Raw genomic sequence first — 19,557 nt, forward strand, 5'->3', positions numbered from 1 at the left:
AAAAATGGGCGTTCCTGTTTAAAAAAATGCAGTTCATGTCCGTTTGACCTATGGCAGCACCATCTAGCGGGCCAACCATTGTGCCATCTGGTTTCCCCCTTCAAGCTAGACGAGTTTCGTTCTTTGTAGTTTTTTCGTTTGATGCTTATTTCGTGAGATATTTGGCCCGGTCACTATCAATGGACCACCCTATATAATGAGGAGCACTCGCTGCCATTCATTTCACATTAGTTTGCAGAGTACAGGTATGAATAAAATTATACAATGAAGAGATGTTACCACCTAGAAACAACCAGCAAGTTACGTCTTACGCAGTGTGGAGGTGTAATCATAGAGGAAATGTTTTGCTTTTTTTAGCATTGGTTCTTCATACTACATTCCTAGTACATCTTTACTGGACAACTGACAATATGCCTTCATAAAAGGCCTCGTGGTTTAGCCTGATCGTTTACGGTTCTGGTAACTTAAACGAAAAAGTAAATATGGAAGCATAATTAATTGTAGTGCTCAAATCTAGTAGAATTAGAAAAACTGATGATAACATCAGACCTGAACTGTCATATATCTGAGGCCAAACTCTTGAATCACGGTCGCTAATTCTATACAGGATATCACAAAAAGGACTAGCCAATATTCAAGGATATGACAGCAACGACCGTTAGAATCAAAAAATGTGTAACATGTAAGTGCTCTAAAATGCAAGCATACCTTAAGAGCCATGAGTACTTGTTCAGTGGGAGAGATGTGTTTCACAGTAGCGTAGATGAACAACGGCTCATAGCTCACAAGGAATGAGTTTTAGAGCCCAGTGTTTGCATGACTTCTCGGCTTCGAATGATCGACCATTCCTCCTGGAACATCCTGCATATAACGTAGACAGCTAAATTTAGCGTAATGATAGACTGAAACAAAATGAAACGCATTTCAGTTGTTAAGACATTTTTAAAATGATTACTCCTGCTTTCTAAAGCATGTAAATTTTACGTCAGTAAAGATTCACTGGTGATTTTAGAAAGCAGCGTGTTGTACAAGTTAAGAATTCAATGTGACGTAAAGCCCTGAAGTGTTGTCAGTCAACCTCGCTGTAGCCACTCATAGTCATCGTAGCATTGAATCAAGGGGGCTGTAGCAACACATGTAGAACCTCCCTCATTGTGATCTGGACTGGGTGAACAAGGCATGAACTGTCTGTAGACCATAACGAACAAATTGATTGCCACCAAATGTCAGGCCTGCCGCTGTGACCGAGCGGTTCTAGGCGCTTCAGTCCGGAACCGCGTGACTGCTACGGTCGCAGGTTCGAATACTGCCTCGGGCATGCATGTGTGTGTGATGTCCTTAGGTTAGTTAGGTTTAAGTAATTCTAAGTTCTAGGGGCCTGATGACCTCAGTTTAAGTCCCATAGTGCTCAGAGCCATTTTTTTGAACCAAATGTCAGACTGGCGAAAGACATACAGTTACCCTGCTTTCACAATCGCAAAACCTAAAAATCATATGTAAGCTATTTATTAACTAACTTTCTACAACTTTAAGGGAAAGTTCAGTATGCTACCTCCGAAATCTCTGATTACTGGAATCATAACAGAAAACGGATGACAGACAGAAAAAGAAATCTTGTTTCTAATCTGAAATCATGACTCTGGATGACATGTTCTGTAGACTAACATTTAAACAGTCGCTGATAGTGTAGGTAGTGTACTTCACAAACATGTTTACTTCATTGTTAAAATAGTTTGAGTACAGACAGAGAATAATGTTTTACCTTTTTTATAAAATTTAAGCTACTACTTTACTTACCAATCTGTAAACGGTCAGCCCACACACTTACACACGAACCAATCAGGTATGTATAAACTGCTAAACGTAGATAAATGTAATATAATGCGCATACATAGGGGCAGAAATCCATTCCAGTACGATTATGCCATAGGTGGTAAATCATTGGAAGCGGTAACGACCGTAAAATACTTAGGAGTTACTAACCGGAGCGATCTGAAGTGGAATGATCACATAAAACAAATAGTGGGAAAAGCAGGCGCCAGGTTGAGATTCATAGGAAGAATTCTAAGAAAATGTGACTCATCGACGAAAGAAGTAGCTTACAAAACGCTTGTTCGTCCGATTCTTGAGTATTGCTCATCAGTATGGGACCCTTACCAGGTTGGATTAACAGAAGAGATAGACATGATCCAGCGAAAAGCAGCGCGATTCGTCATGGGGACATTTAGTCAGCGCGAGAGCGTTACGGAGATGCTGAACAAGCTCCAGTGGCGGACACTTCAAGAAAGGCGTTACGCAATACGGAGAGGTTTATTATCGAAATTACGAGAGAGCACATTCCGGGAAGAGATGGGCAACATATTACTACCGCCCACATATATCTCGCGTAATGATCACAACGAAAAGATCCGAGAAATTAGAGCAAATATGGAGACTTACAAGCAGTCGTTCTTCCCACGCACAATTCGTGAATGGAACAGGGAAGGGGGGATCAGATAGTGGTACAATAAGTACCCTCCGCCACACACCGTAAGGTGGCTCGCGGAGTATAGATGTAGATGTAGATGTAGAAGTGATTTGTTCCCCAAAATTTCGACGGAAAGGATCAAAATTATCTAAGACAGATGTAAGAAACTAATGCTAAACTTTCCATAATTTATCTTATCGCAATCCCGATGTTTCTGGTAACACAAGCGAGAGTCCTAATGGCACTGCTTACACACCGCCTCTCTGTTTCATTAATTATTTATTGCTTTATCAGTGCCCTGCGCATCTTCCAAGATCAGGTTCTTTGTGGCAATCCTTTAAATATGTTACAATGTTTACGAACACTGCTGTACTCTCAGACCACTTTGAATTTTCATCTTAATTTTAAGTACTCAAGAAAGCTCATGTCTGCGATTATGTAGAAACGTTCTAACGGGCAAGTTAGTGTTGGCCTATGCACTGCAAGCAGACGAAAACATTTATCAGGCTTTGCTGAGTGAGTGAATATTTCAAATGGCTGTCTGTTTTTGAAAAAGAAGTCGTTTTATCTGAACAATTATTTTTTGTAACTATACAAGCTTCACAGGACTTTAATTGGCACTTTAAATTACCCCAAATTATCCGTTGTGGGTATCTGAGGCAAAAAACGAATGTCATGTCGCGTTCGAAGACGTCTGCAGTGTAAGGATGACTCGCGCATCCCTATCAGCTAAGTGTTAGCTGTCGCGGATTCAGATGAAGAGGGAAGCCGTTAAGTAATCGTAGATAACATGTTCCAATAAAATACTCTGCTCCTCTGTATCACACAGAGAATTCCGCTGCCGTACGTTGTGGATCTACTATTGTGACTTGAGGCTGTCGTACAATACAACATGCGTTCATTTTACCGCCGAAGCCTGACTACAATGAACGGTAAGTCACAGTTGCTCTCCAGCTTGGGTCTGATTTGATGTCTTTCATATATGTTCCTAACCATATCTGCGTAATTACTACACGCAACAGCTTCTTTAATATAATTACTATATTCTAGTCTGTGTCTCCTCTACCATATTCGCCATTTACTACTACTTTTAGCGGATATCGTAGCAGAAATCACAGTAATATGCCCCTTCCTTTAGTAAGACTTTATCGCAGACTTTACTCCTTCCTTAATCTGTTTAGTACCCTTCCATTTTACACCTTATTTGGTCACTCGCTTTTGTTTTTGTTTTGTTTTTTTCCTACAGAAGCACAACGTTTCAAACATTTCTTCTTGTTCTCCGGATTTGAAATTGGTGTCATTTAAATTTCATACCATGTTACTCCAGACGGTCATTTCGGATACTATTCCTTAGGTCTCTATTTATGCAGCCTTCATTGTCTTATAGTAGCTATAACGCACTAAAATTATTAGAAAAGTGAAGAGAACCTTGGGTATTTAGGCGATTTGGTGTTTTACACGGGTTAAGATAATAATTTACAATATATTCATCTTTTCTCATGGCAATCCAGACAAACTTTGCTATCTGTCCCACTGATAAGCCATGATGGACAACATCCGGATTTGGTTTACCGTTACGAGGCAGTAAAATGAAGAAAACGGAGGTTCTATATAGACTGCAGTGTATGCACAGATAATTATACGAGTAGTTATGTAAGGTAAATTAGCGTGAAGCACTACATAAATCTTATCTTTGGACATCAAATTACAGAAAGATCCGGTTCTTCATTATTATATTTGTTTTATTATTGTCTCGATTTTGAAATCTCACAGTTAAACAAATCATTATTATTCTGAATTTCCTTTCTTTTAAAATGCTTTGGGTGTCTTGTGCCCTTTGTATAAACTCATCTGACTGAAACAGAAGTTGACTGGAATGAAAATTGACACATAAAAATAACGGAGAATTAGAACAACGTACGTGTGAGGTTAGTGCAAAATACGGTAAGCTACAATGAAGATCTGCAAACGGTTGACGCAGCCTGCGAATCAACGATTTTAAACCAACACGATAAAAAGTTCCTGCTGCCCCTAGGAATGGATGTCAATGATGCAGCAGTTAACTGCCTAACATTACACATACAAATCAGCCGTAAAATGTAACTTTGTGATATTACCTTCAAAAGGGTGACAGGGACCGCACAACGATGTCTGCATAATTTTCAACACCTACTGTAGTACCAAATCTCAAAGGCTTCGATTCTTTTCATTCCTGATTTCCCCACAATCCTTGATTCACTGTGCTCCGAACCTACACTCCTGGAAATTGAAATAAGAACACCGTGAATTCATTGTCCCAGGAAGGGGAAACTTTATTGACACATTCCTGGGGTCAGATACATCACATGATCACACTGACAGAACCACAGGCACATAGACACAGGCAACAGAGCATGCACAATGTCGGCACTAGTACAGTGTATATCCACCTTTCGCAGCAATGCAGGCTGCTATTCTCCCATGGAGACGATCGTACAGATGCTGGATGTACTCCTGTGGAACGGCTTGCCATGCCATTTCCACCTGGCGCCTCAGTTGGACCAGCGTTCGTGCTGGACGTGCAGACCGCGTGAGACGACGCTTCATCCAGTCCCAAACATGCTCAATGGGGGACAGATCCGGAGATCTTGCTGGCCAGGGTAGTTGACTTACACCTTCTAGAGCACGTTGGGTGGCACGGGATACATGCGGACGTGCATTGTCCTGTTGGAACAGCAAGTTCCCTTGCCGGTCTAGGAATGGTAGAACGATGGGTTCGATGACGGTTTGGATGTACCGTGCGCTATTCAGTGTCCCCTCGACGATCACCAGTGGTGTACGGCCAGTGTAGGAGATCGCTCCCCACACCATGATGCCGGGTGTTGGCCCTGTGTGCCTCGGTCGTATGCAGTCCTGATTGTGGCGCTCACCTGCGCGGCGCCAAACACGCATACGACCATCATTGGCACCAAGGCAGAAGCGACTCTCATCGCTGAAGACGACACGTCTCCATTCGTCCCTCCATTCACGCCTGTCGCGACACCACTGGAGGCGGGCTGCACGATGTTGGGGCGTGAGCGGAAGACGGCCTAACGGTGTGCGGGACCGTAGCCCAGCTTCATGGAGACGGTTGCGAATGGTCCTCGACGATACCCCAGGAGCAACAGTGTCCCTAATTTGTTGGGAAGTGGCGGTGCGGTCCCCTACGGCACTGCGTAGGATCCTACGGTCTTGGCGTGCATCTGTGCGTCGCTGCGGTCCGGTCCCAGGTCGACGGGCACGTGCACCTTCCGCCGACCACTGGCGACAACATCGATGTACTGTGGAGACCTCACGCCCCACGTGTTGAGCAATTCGGCGGTACTTCCACCCGGCCTCCCGCATGCCCACTATACGACCTCGCTCAAAGTCCGTCAACTGCACATACGGTTCACGTCCACGCTGTCGCGGCATGCTACCAGTGTTAAAGACTGCGATGGAGCTCCGTATGCCACGGCAAACTGGCTGACACTGACGGCGGCGGTGCACAAATGCTGCGCAGCTAGCGCCATTCGACGGCCAACACCGCGGTTCCTGGTGTGTCCGCTGTGCCGTGCGTGTGATCATTGCTTGTACAGCCCTCTCGCAGTGTCTGGAGCAAGTATGGTGGGTCTGACACACCGGTGTCAATGTGTTCTTTTTTCCATTTCCAGTAGTGTATATTCTCAGAAATTTCTTTTTCTAATTAAGGCCAATGTTAAATACCAGGAGAGTTATTTTGGCCATAAATTCCCTCTTTTTCCTGTGCTGATTGCGTTTTGTGTCGTCTTTGGTAACTGCATCGTACTTACTTCTGTTTTCAAAGAAGAAGAAATCCTTCACTTCATCTACATCGTGGTGCCCAATATTGACGCTAACTTTATCACTGATTTATTTTACGCTACTACTTTCATCACTCTTGCATTTACTCTCAGCCCAAATTCTGCACTCATTAAACTATTCATTACATTCAACAGATCCTGCGATTATTCTTCACGTCCCTGAGGAGAGCGAAGCCATGTATGAATCTTACCACAGATATCCTTCCACCCTGAATTTTAATCCCACTCTTGAACCTTTGTTTCATTTCCGTCTCTGCTTCTTCTACGTATGGACCAAACAGTAGGAGCGACCGACTGCATCCCAGTCTCGCACCCATTTTAATTCGAGAACATCGTCCTTGGTCCTTTTGTTTTATGGTTATCTCTTGGTTCTTGTACTTCTTGTGTGTTAGCCATCTTTATCTATAACTTACTCCTATCTTTCTCACAATTTCGAGCACCTTGCACCGTTTTACATTGTGAACGATTTCTCCAGGTCGACGAATCCTATGAACATGTCTTGATTTTCCTTCAGCCTTGCTTCTACTGCCTTTACCTTTCCTAAAGCCAAACCAATCTTCATCTAATAGATCCTCAGTTTCCTTTTCTATTGGTGTGTGTTATGTCAGGAGAGTGGGTGCCAGACCTGTTGATATGATTGTCGCGGTTGTTCTCACACTTATTTGCTCCTGCAATGTTCCAAAAATGTGTGGATTATATTTTTCCGAAAGTCTCCTAATATGTTGCCAGTCTCATAGATTCCACACATCAACTGAAATAGTCGTTTGGCTTGCACTTCCCCAAATGATATTAGAAATCCAGAATGAGATTTTCACTCTGCAGCGGAGTGTGCGCTGATATGAAACTTCCTGGCAGACTAAAACTGTGTGCCCCAGGCTGTGGCTAAGCCATGTCTCCGCAGTATCCTTTCTTTCAGGAGTGCTAGTTCTGCATGGTTCGCAGGAGAGCTTCTGTAAAGTTTGGAAGGTAGGAGACGAGATACTGGCAGAAGTAAAGCTGTGAGGACCGGGCGTGAGTCGTGCTTCGGTAGCTCAGATGGTAGAGCACGTGCCCGCGGAAGGCAAAGGTCCCGAGTTCGAGTCTCGGTCGGGCACACAGTTTTAATCTGCCAGGAAGTTTGGTATTAGAAATGATGGAATGTTTTCTATCCCTTCTGAATTATTTGAGCCCAAGTTTTCCGAAGCTCTTTTAAATTCTAATTTCCGGTCTTTTCCAGAACAATATATAGAAGAATAGAAAGATAATTTCAAGACATATTAGACGAGAAGCAGTTAAGTTTCACGAAGGGCAAAAAAACAAGAGAACCATTTCAGACAAAGCTGTTAGTAGTGGTAGGCAGATTGCAGAAAATTCGACACCATACCAGCATTTGTGGACCTGGATACCGCCTCCAGTAATGTGAAATGGAAATCACAGTCCTTGGAAGAGTATTGCTGAAGTACAGAGACAGACTAATAATTTGCAGCACAATCTAACCCAACATTCACGTAAGATCACCGAAGTTAAGGACTGTCGGGCAGGGCTATCACTTAGATGGGTGACCATCCGGTCAGCCGAGCGCTGTTGGCAAGCGGGGTGCACTCAGCCCTTGTGAGGCAAATTGAGGAGCTACTAGATTGAGATGTAGCGAATCCAGTCTCGTAAACTGGCATAAGAGCGGAAGAGTGGTATGCTAACTACATGCCCCTCCATATCCAAAACCAGCGATGCCTGCGGACTGAGGATGACACGGCGACCGGTCGGTACCGTTGGGTCTTCATGTCCTGTTCGGGTAGTGTTCATTTTGTTTTTTTAACCCAAGAGGAGTAACAAAAACAGAAGTCAAGAAAGGCAGATAAGATTAAAGATGGTGTAAACATAGTTGCAGCTTATCATCAACGTTGTTCAGCTTCGGCGTCAAAGAAGCAATGAAGGAATTTTAAAAAAATTCCGTAAGAGGAATAATAGTGCAAGGGGAGAGGATACCAACGACGTGTTTCGCTGGTGACGCGGACCTACTCGCCTGAAATAAAGCAGCAACCTTAGTGGTATGAGTGAATGCTTTCTCCTGTCTAGGAAACAAAGTTAGACAGGATGGCCTAAGCAAAGAAGACATTCAGTTGTAACAGTGAAGAAAGATTTTTTCAAAGGGAGCCCTACCGGTATCAAATGTGGAGGTGGAAATGTGCAAGTAAGACCGGACGAATTGTATAAATGTGAAATGTGGCGTTTCTTCAATCATAAGGAGAAACTCGAAGTTTTTTAAATTAGCTACAAACAATAGGTGAGGAAATAAGCCTAAGGAATATCCTTATTAGAAGAAGTGGGCATTTGCCGAGGCACTTTGATGTTGTAAATTTGGTGCTGCAAAGCTTAATAGAAGTGAAAATAATAGGGGTAGACGAAAGCTAGAATATGTAATACAGACTGTGGACGGTGTTGTGTGTTGCAGTTACGTACAGATCAAGCAGGTGCCGTGGGTTACGAAAGCAAGGAGATCGACAGTAAATCTGCCGAAAGACTGATGGATTAGAGAAAGAAAAAAATAATCGCACGCGAGTTTTCCTCATCAGGTACAAATTACTCGTACAAATGGGGCTACTCCTATCAGGCTGAGCATTTACATGTACTTGTATTATCTTGATAAACAGTGTATTCGTAGAGATTCGACCATCAGTGTAATGTAGTGGGGATCCGCAGGTGTATACACTTGAATGCGCGAGGTAAAATATTTTCTTGAAAGCAGTCTTCATTGTTTCATCCGTTACGTTACCATCCATTTCAGGCATACAAGTTCAATTCATCTGATAGTGGAACTACCTATTCCGAAACCAGCGATATTCTTCAGGTGATATGCTACAGGTATTTAGAAAATAGTTTTTGTGTAACCAAGTTCGTTTACACTTAGTAAACTATGTGATGGGAAATGAAATTTTCTGTAAGAGCAAATTCAACGACTAAGAACAAATAAAAAATAAATGAAAAACATAGGGACCAGTAAGGACTGAATACGTACTCTATGAGACTAGTCTCAATCGTAAAGTGGCTTAACCACCAAAAGATGGACGTGGCTACTTCGTCGTAATTGAGTGTGAGACCTGTACCTTGCTTTGGACTACTTGTCAGATGATACTGCCATATCTAAATATTGTTTAACTTTTACCTTCCGGTAGGATAGTATAACCGTAAGATTAGCGACAGTTTCGTTTGGGACCAATGTAGTGTTTTTGTAATATTGTTTATAGCTTTTATCAATAATGTAAAATTACTGTACTTCTCGCCTGTATCCTTCACGTGTTATTATGATGTGTTATGAGCTTTTGTGAGGTACTTACGTTATATTTAATCATTAGATGTGCAGAATATGTAATAAGTATTGGTTACATAGTATGTACCAAAAACTGCAAGGAAAAATATGAAAATAAATGAAATGTTATTTCAGAGGGCTTGTTTCGTATGGTTCTCCTATTACTGGTGTCGACAAATATCGCATCAGCCTCAAAAATACTGGTGATCGCTCCAACTGCGTCTATTAGTCACCAGAAGGCGTTCCACGTTGTGACAAAGGCGCTACTAGAAAGAGGTCATGAAGTTACCTTGTTTACATCGGATCCGCTCAAGGTGAGCTTTCCCAAAAATTTCTTCAATAACTTCACATTACATATAAAACTACCCAAAATGAACATCTGGCATGATTTCTGAATGCATAGTTTCAAAACTGAATTATCTCTATCGATTATACCACACAAAGCAACTTTATTCTCAAAGGATGGCAAATATTGAATTTTTTTCTTCAGATTCCGAAAATAGTTCCAAGCTATAATCTGAAGTACAGATCGGATGTAGTCATAACCATATTTATGTTTCTATGGCGAGATTTTCGTATCGGAGCTTACTGTGTATGAATTGTTATAGCGACTGATTTTGATGCTACAATAATATCATTTGCTTACAAGGAATTGTTTATAACATTAAGGACCCTTCAGTACGCTCTGCAGATACTGGTTGCTTGAACAGAGCAATAATGCTGCAAACAGTTAAAAACAACCATTTTCTCCAAAACCACTGTTCATTTTCTGAATGACAATTTCTTAACCGCAGCACGTAAGATACCGTGCCGTTGCCAACCATATTTGCACTTGACACGTTCTTAGGATTCCGTACCTCAAAATGGGTCTATATAAAGAAGACAGTGTTTACTTACGAAGCTCCGTCCCAAGTTTAGACATTTTCTCACAGAGATTACATGTGTATTGCCTCTACTCAGACACGCAATTGGAAGCTATGCTCTGAAATGAAAGTAATATCGAATAAAAATTCTCGCGTTTCGAACGATGTCAAGTAATTAAAATTACGCAAGCTTTCGTCCAAGCACTCCGTGGCAATTGCCAATTCGTATGACTGCCTGTGGGCTGCTGGTACGCCCCTTATATACACTAACTGCCTTAAGTGACGTCATTGGTGCCTGCGGCATCATTGTATATTGGGGTATACTGAGTCAGCGTTCGATGCACCCGCTTCATCGACGCGATCTCTGGATCGCACGCCGTACCATGCTGCAGGTCACGGTCTCTATTTAGGGTGTTATTGGTGACTTTTGTTTCAATGACTCCTTTAGTTAGTCAATCCCAGAAGCCGTTTGTACGAGCCACGACGGATGCTTCGCCAAATTTTATCCGATGTCCGCGTTCTAAAGCATACTCAGCTGAAGCAGATTTCTCGGGGTAGCGTAGGTGATAAAACCTCTCATGCTGCTTGCTGTGTTGTTTCACAGTTCGTACTGCTTGATCGACATAAGACTGACCAGATTCGCAGGGTATCTCGTAGACCGCAGCTGTTCTGACGTCTGCCGCGTGTTTAACTGGTCCCAGCAAGGTACAGATTTTCGTCGGAGGCCTGAAGATCGATTTCATCTTTTGTCGTTCTAGCAGGCGGCTTATCTTGCCCGACACGCAGCCACAGAATGGCAAGAAAGCAAGTTTCTTTTGCTGCTGCTCATCGGTGATCTTGTTGTGAGTCTTTCTTTAAAACACTTCAATTATTTGATGGACGTTGCGGCCGTTGATCGTGAAGATTTCGCGCAGGTGGCTCAGCTCATGATTCAGGTTATCAGCGTCTGATATCATTCTTGCACGATGCACCAATGTTTATGAAACAGTGCCGGGAGATGATGACTGATGGTTTCCAAGTACAGATCGGTGGGTTTTGTATAGGCGCTGTGGCCAAGGCGTCCATTTCGTTTACGGCAGACGAGAACGTCGAGGAAGGGCAGTCCATTGTCTTTTCCAACCTCCATGGTAAACTGGATGTTAGTGTTAATGTCCTTGAGGTCTCACGTCCTTGGAGCCAAATGACGAACGTGTCGTCAATATGTTGAAAGAAACAACTAGGCTTTCACGCCCTGTGTCTAAAGCAATGTCCTCAAAATTCTCCATGTGCAGGTTTGAAACAGCTGGAGATAAAGGGCTACTTATTGCAATTCCATCCCTCTGATCGTAATACTCACCGTTGGATGCGAAGTAAATCGACCACTTCACTTACAAAGCACTTGGATACTACGTCGAAACAGCCTTTGACAGGCACATTCGTAAACGGTATCACAACATCAAAACTGACCATAATGTCTTCTTCATTGTCTAAGACGTTAACCGTTGACATAATATGCTGAATTTCTGGTATGATGTTCGCACTGTCTAACATGTGGAGCGAAGAGATTGGCCGCGTATTTCACCAACTTGTGTGTTGGTGAACCAATGGTGGATCCGACGAGGTGAAATGGGGTCTCATCCTTGTGGGTCTACGGTAAAGCATAAGCACCAGGTTGAGTAGGCGCCTGTGGGAGAAATTCTTGACCACAGTGTCTTCCAGCGAGGAGCATTTCAGAAGTTCACATGTCTTTCTTATTATGCTCGATGTTGGGTAGCGTGGGAATTTCGGATAAATATCTTCGTACAGTGGGGCTCAGATCTTCCTAATCCTCGTATTCGATAGTTACATCTCCCTGTACATATCTACTAAAGCTGTAAAAGAACAGTCTTTCGATTGAAAACTGTTGTCGCTTTGTTCTCGGCCAAAACTGGCAGGCACTCAACCTCGCTTTACATGACAGAATCCAAAACAGTAACATGCCGAATGAGATGCAACTGTCTGGTTGTCGCAATGCTTTTACTAGACCAATGGTCGAGCTACCAGAACAAGTAACTCTGCTGTTTTAGGCAATGATAGAACATAAAAGTGGTGATCATAATATACATATTAACAATAATGGACAAATTGAAGCTGCTAGAAGGAGGATTATCATAATTAATAATTTTAGACAAAATGTCTATAGAACTACAGCGATTACTACGCCTTGATTGTAACAACACTTCCAGTCGCGCTTATTTCATGTAACTGTTTTCAGCGCATTAGGTCAGAAGACTACCATCAGACTACAGTACAGGCAGCAAGACGTGTGCATCGCGTGAGTATGGAGTGGTATCAATCAATGATGAGTCGAGAAAGACGCCTGATCAACAGGTGCCTGCCAGTATCCAGTATTGCCTCGATGCCGACATCCCCACTGCCTTAAATATTGTCTGGTGTATCCTATTTAGCGAAAACACTGACGACATGAACATAAAAAAGCACGATTGAAACTTTTTATACAAGCAAGATCCTAATTAAAACAATCAAATCAGCTATAGGGGAAGCAAGATCGTAGGCGTAACAATGATCACAGTAATGCAACTCGAAACAGTTATGGACAAAGTTTGGTTGGTAAGAAGAATAAAGATCAGTCAAGGAATTACAACAATTTCAGACAGGTTGTAGCTGGTAGAAGTCACAACAATTAAGGAACGAATTCGTGATGAAGGAGCCAACCATTTGATAGTCACATAGCATTTTTTTTTTTTTCAGCAACGTCTCACTCAAACGTTTTAATATTTGAAGGCAGAAACCCTGGTTAATTGCAGAACCTCGGTGAAAAACAGCTTCGTGAACTATCCATTAATGGCGGTAAAAAATCAAGCCTAAAGTTTTTCGCCATAGTTATCATTGTAATTTCTTCGGCCTTGAATATGAAGCAGTGCACCGGACCAAATGGTTTTTAAAAAGTGAAGCAAGGTTATAAGTTAACTGCCCTCCTACGGTGTGGCCATTCGAGATGGAGCAGGAGCTCTGATGGGAAAGAATGGGAGAAGACATCGTCCATGTCCTTTGCAAACGAACCATCGCAGCATTTATCTTAAGCGGTTTGGAAAAATGACATAGAACCAAAATTCGGGTGTTCAAATGGTGTAAAATGTCTTCTCGCTTATTAGTATATATCACGGCCCTCTCTAAAACCAGCTGTATTGATGTAACTGCTGTGATCGGACTAATGTTTATGAAGCACAGCATAGAGTGGGCACCTTGCTCCCAAGGAACATGCACCTGAAGACTAAAAATGGGACCATGTGCCTACTGTTAAATGCCCTATCATAATCACCAAACTTGCCATTAAAAATCTTTACATTCCGTTCTAATAGATGTGGTTCAAAAATGGTTCAAATGGCTCTGAGCACTATGGTACTTAACTTTTGAGGTCTTCAGTCCCCTACAACTTAGAACTACTTAAACCTAACTAACCTAAGGACATCACACACATCCATGCCCGAGGCAGGATTCGAACCTGCGACCGTAGCGGTCACGCGGTTCCAGACTGTAGCGCCTGCAACCGCTCGGCCACCCCGGCCGGCTAATAGGTACGAAAAGTATTTGAAAGGAGGCACTGATTTCATAGAAATGAAAGTTTGTACACGATCCTAACGTCTCTACCCACATGTACTAACGTTCACTCTTATTTTTCCTTGATTTCTAATATTGATGAGTTCTCATTCCCGTGCACGAAAACTGTAACATTCATCGTTTTGGTTCAAATGGTTCAAATGGCTCTGAGCACTATGGGACTTAACACCTGAGGTCATCAGTCCCCTAGAACTTAGAACCTAACTAACTTAAGGACATCACACACACCCATGCCCGAGGCAGGATTCGAACCCGCGACCGTAGCAGTCACGCGGTTCCGGACTGAAGTGCCTAGAACCGCACGGCCACCGCGGCCGGCCATTCATTGCTTTACTGAACTTCTTACGGCACGTGGGCATGTATCCTGCATATATGTCTGGCTTCCACCCACGACTCCCCAATACACTCACTTCCGCACCATCCGAAAATCCTAGCTAAAAACCGAGCTTTTCGATCTCTGGCGATTCCCCTGGCGACAATGCTACTGCCATAGGCCGCTGCATGTAAGATACAGATATCGATACTCAAAGAGTAAACTACTCGTATATCTGTAACTTTACAACGGGGATTTGGCAGACTTCATCTGTAATGTAAGTTCTGGCCCTTATACACTGCACCGCCTCGCTCCGTTCAGTTTCTTCTTGTTTTGTGTGTCACAGCCACAAAATCGCCTCGCATCAGTGTTTTCTTCTCCAAAAGTTTATTTTTAGGTAATTGTGCCGGTTTGTCTGCAACGGTAAAATTTCTGACCACATGAACAATGTATATGAAAACAATCACTCACAAGTATACTTGACTGAAACTTCCTCGTTGATGACAACTGATGAGCTGACTCAGGAGGCACGCCTAACAGTGGAGCCCTTCGAGGAATTCTAACAGCGTTATCGGCCCCTGCACCCTTCTCCCTTCCCACTCTGGGCCATAAACAGATTTGTACACACACACAAAATGGTTCAAATGGCTCTGAGCACTATGGGACTCAACTGCTGTGGTCATCAGTCCCCTAGAACTTAGAACTACTTAAACCTAACTAACCTAAGGACATCACACACACCCATGCCCGAGGCAGGATTCGAACCTGCGACTGTAGCAGTAACGCGGCTCCGGACTGGAACGCCTAGACCCGCACGGCCACCGCGGCCGGCTTTGTACACACAGCTTGACATAAATACACAGAGATGTCAAGAAGGAAAGGGTTCAGCAACCAGTCGCAAATAGTGTTTATTGTGTATCCAGATTTGAGTCACTTTGTGGCCTTCTTCAGTGCTAAAAGGCATTCAGAACCAGTTACAATAAGGTAATACGTACGCCTTATTAAATTTACAGTTTTACATGTTAGTCAATCATCAAATACATACCAATACATGTAACCATTAAAACCCCATACATGCACATAGGCTCAACTGGACTATTCACGTCGTAGGTTGAGTTTCCAAAGAGGCCACTGTTTACGATTTGAAAACAACTGTTTTCAGTGTACGCTGTGCCAATCTACGGTGCCCTAACTAAACGTGCGATGCGTTGACAACCTGGATTAACTTTATTTTACAATTAGTATATATTTTTGACCACTTGTATGAATATCAAGAGCCCAGTTCTAAGCAAAGAAGGGAAGGCAGAAAGGTGGAAGGAGTATATAGAGGGTTTATACAAGGGTGATGTACTTGAGGACAATATTATGGAAATGGAAGAGGATGTAGATGAAGACGAAATGGGAGATAAGATACTGCGTGAAGAGTTTGACAGCGCACTGAAAGACCTGAGTCGAAACAAGGCCCCGGGAGTAGACAACATTCCATTAGAACTATTGATGGCCTCGGGAGAGCCAGTCATGACAAAACTCTACCATCTGGTGAGCACGATGTATGAGACAGGCGAAATACCCTCAGACCTCAAGAAGAATATAATAATTCCAATCCCAAAGAAAGCAGGTGTTGACAGATGTGAAAATTACCGAACTATCAGTTTAATAAGTCACAGCTGCAAAATACTAAAGCGAATTCTTTACAGACGAATGGAAAAACTGGTAGAAGCCGACCTCGGGGAAGATCAGTTTGGATTCCGTAGAAATGTTGGAACACGTGAGGCAATACTGACCTTACGACTTATCTTAGAAGAAAGATTAAGAAAAGGCAAACCTACGTTTCTAGCATTTGTAGACTTAGAGAAAGCTTTTGACAATGTTGACTGGAATACTCTGTTTCAAATTCTGAAGGTGGCATGGGTAAAATACAGGGAGCGAAAGCCTATTTACAATTTGTACAGAAAGCAGATGGCAGTTATAAGAGACGAGGGGTATGAAAGGGAAGCAGTGGTTGGGAAGGGAGTGAGACAGGGTTGTAGCCTCTCCCCGATGTTATTCAATCTGTATATTGAGCAAGCAATAAAGGAAACAAAAGAAAAGTATGGAGTAGGTATTAAAATCCACGGAGAAGAAATATAAAATTTGAGGTTCGCCGATGACATTGTAATTCTCTCAGAGACAGCATAGGACTTGGAAGAGCAGTTGAACGGAATGGACAGTGTCTTGAAAGGAGGATATAAGATGAACATCAACAAAAGCAAAACGAGGATAATGGAATGTAGTCGAATTAAGTCGGCTGATGCTGAGGGAATTAGATTAGGAAATGAGACACTTAAAGTAGTAAAGGAGTTTTGCTATTTGGGGAGCAAAATAACTGATGATGGTCGAAGTAGAGAAGATATAAAATGTAGACTGGCAATGGTAAGGAAAGTGTATTTCAAGAAGAGAAATTTGTTAACATCGAGTATAGATTTAAGCGTCAGAAAGTCTTTTCTGAAAGTATTTGTATGCGGTATAGCCATGAATGGAAGTGAAACTTGGACGATAAATAGTTTAGACAAGAAGAGAATAGAAGTTTTCGAAATGTGATGCTGTAGAAGAATGCTGAACATTAGATGGGTAGATCACATAACTAAAGAGGAGGTATTGAACTGAATTGGGGTGAAGAGAAATTTGTGGCAAAACTTGACTAGATAAAGGGACCGATGGTAGGACATATTCTGAGGCATCAAGGGATCACAAATTTAGCATTGGAGGGCAGCATGGAGGGTAAAAATCGTAGAGGGAGACCAAGAGATGAATACACTAAGCAGATTCAGAAGGATGTAGGTTGCAGTAGGTACTGGGAGATGAAGAAGCTTGCACAGGATAGAGTAGCATGGAGAGCTGCATCAAACCAGTCTCAGGACTGAAGACCACAACAACAACAACATATTTTTGATTAGTTTTTCTTTTTAAAATTTAAATACGCAAAACAAAACTGCTGGTTGTAACTACGCGTAACAAGAGTGGCTAATGTTTCACGGTTATCCATGGTGGTAGTTGTGTGAATTAGTGGCATCCGTTATTGCTGCACACTTTACAACTGAACATAGCTTTAAAAAATACAAAACATCTTCTTCAAAATACCTAAGTTACAATATTTATTAAAATTGTGTGACATACTAAGCACAGCTGAAGGAACTGGAACAGTCAAGATGGGTGTTGTAAGTTATCGTACCAGCTGCGATAAGTCAAAACGACCAGAAATCTTTTTGCTTAAATATTACCTCGTAAATTACATATAAAATACATTGTAATTTACACATCTTCGTGTTACAACTAGTAAACTTTCAACTACATCATGCAATAATGTGGACAATACATCGTGTTTGTCTCCAGAAGCAGTGTACTCCTAAGTGACCTGAAGGAGTATAATCATTTCTAGATTGTTATTATCATTTCAGTGCGTCGGTTAGGACCCGACCGATGTGGGCGAATCCCGTAACTGGAAGTTTCTCGTGGCCTGTTCATTAAGCAGTGTTCTGCGTGAAGATGGCTCTTGACAAAAGATTTCCAGTTCCTCCAAGAGGTCCATACGCTTTCCCTTCGCGCATTAATGGACCATCCCCGTGTTTGAAAGCAAGACTGGTGCACTACGCCCACTTACAAGATGATGGGCAGCGAAAACAGATCTCTCTCTGGCTTCATTGCACACTTTATTGAAATGGAGCATAGTGTACCAATTTTGTCCTCAAACGGTTTTAATAAAAATTTGGGTATTTTGAACAAGATTTCTTGTGTTTTCTGCACTGTGCTTAGACGTAAAATGTGCAACAGTAACGGATGCCTCTGGTTAGTTCACACAACTACCAACATGTATAACTGTAAAATACTGGTCACTGTTGTTAGTTACAACCACCGTGTATGTTTTATATACGTAAGCTCTAAAAATTATAAACTAGAGAAATACACGAATTGTAAAATAAAGTTAATCCATGTCGTCAACGCATCACATTTTTATGAGGGCGCTGCAGACTGGTATGACTTACACTGAAGCCAGTGTGTTGTATCTGTAGACAACGGCCCCAGTGGGAACTCATCGTCTGACATGAGTAATCTAGTTGGGACAATTCCCATGTATTTCCTTGAAACGTCTTAACGTACATTTAGCGGTATGTATTTTATGATTAACTCATATTTAAAGCTGGTACAACTGCACATTTGATAAGGCATACACGTTACCTTATTGTAACTGGTTCTGTACGTCTTTTAGCACTGAAGGAGGCCGCAGAGTGACCGAAATCTGGGTATGCAGTGAACATTATTTGTCACTGACTGCTCTGCCGTTTGCTGGTTAATGTAAACACATTCGCTGGGCACATCTGCTTCCCAATGGAATCAATCCTTACAACACAGAGATATAGCTGTCTTTTAGTTACATTTGACGTGTAGTGGTCCAAACTGGTCAATAAATAAATTGAAAATAGACGCTCGCGAAACAACTATTGCATTGTGACACGGTTAAGTCTGCGAAGGAGAGTGTTCAAACCGTGTAACATATTTTATGGAAGTCACGGTGGAACACATATTGAGACCTACTGACTAAATCTCTGTCTTGTCTCAGCAGTTTCGATGTACTACATCACAACTAGGCCACCAGGTATCACATTACCTTTTATAAGTACTTCTGAGAAAAAGACAGACATTCTGATAATTGCGTGTAACACCGTCTCTAGCTATGAAAATAGTTTCATTTTCGCTATGAAGAGAGTGAAAAAAATTGGTTCAAGTATGCCATATACAGATAAAGCCATTCACGGCTATTATATCCGTGCAGCTATCCTGATTGCGAGGGTACTGATTGCTGCTTTCTACCCTCTTTTTCAGATGGAAACAGACCTTTTCTATGGCATTAAGATCCGCTGATTTAGTGGGGCAGTAGATGTGCAATAGAAAGCCTGAGTTTTCGTCAAACCTAGAAGGTGCGCGCCCAGCCATTCTAGACGCAGTCCAACTCTTGAGCATAGACTGAGGTGGTAAAAATCATGGGATACCTCCTAACATCGTGTCGGATGTCCTTTTTCCCCGCGTACTGCAGCAACTTGACCTGTCATGGTCTCAACAAGACGTTGGAATTCCCCCGCAGAAGTACTGAGCCAAACTCCGTAATTTCGAAAGTGATGCCGATTCAGGGTTTTGTGGACGCACTAACCTCT

At 42.4% G+C, this 19,557-nt stretch overlaps 1 protein-coding gene across 1 annotated transcript in view; it reads left to right on the top strand.

The window, feature by feature from the left end:
- Positions 1 to 3,309: 3,309 nt before the first annotated feature.
- The window catches only part of LOC126456680 (UDP-glucosyltransferase 2-like), a 217,885-nt gene continuing 201,637 nt past the window's right edge, over positions 3,310 to 19,557 (top strand). Inside the window, exons 1-2 of the mRNA XM_050092421.1 lie at positions 3,310 to 3,399; positions 9,728 to 9,906. Of these exons, the coding sequence (XP_049948378.1) occupies positions 3,360 to 3,399; positions 9,728 to 9,906 (219 nt within the window). The 5' untranslated portion in view covers positions 3,310 to 3,359. The remainder of the gene's footprint in view (positions 3,400 to 9,727; positions 9,907 to 19,557) is intronic.

This window comes from Schistocerca serialis, chromosome 2, assembly GCF_023864345.2.
Source record: "Schistocerca serialis cubense isolate TAMUIC-IGC-003099 chromosome 2, iqSchSeri2.2, whole genome shotgun sequence".
Classification (NCBI taxonomy): Eukaryota; Metazoa; Arthropoda; class Insecta; order Orthoptera; family Acrididae; genus Schistocerca; species Schistocerca serialis.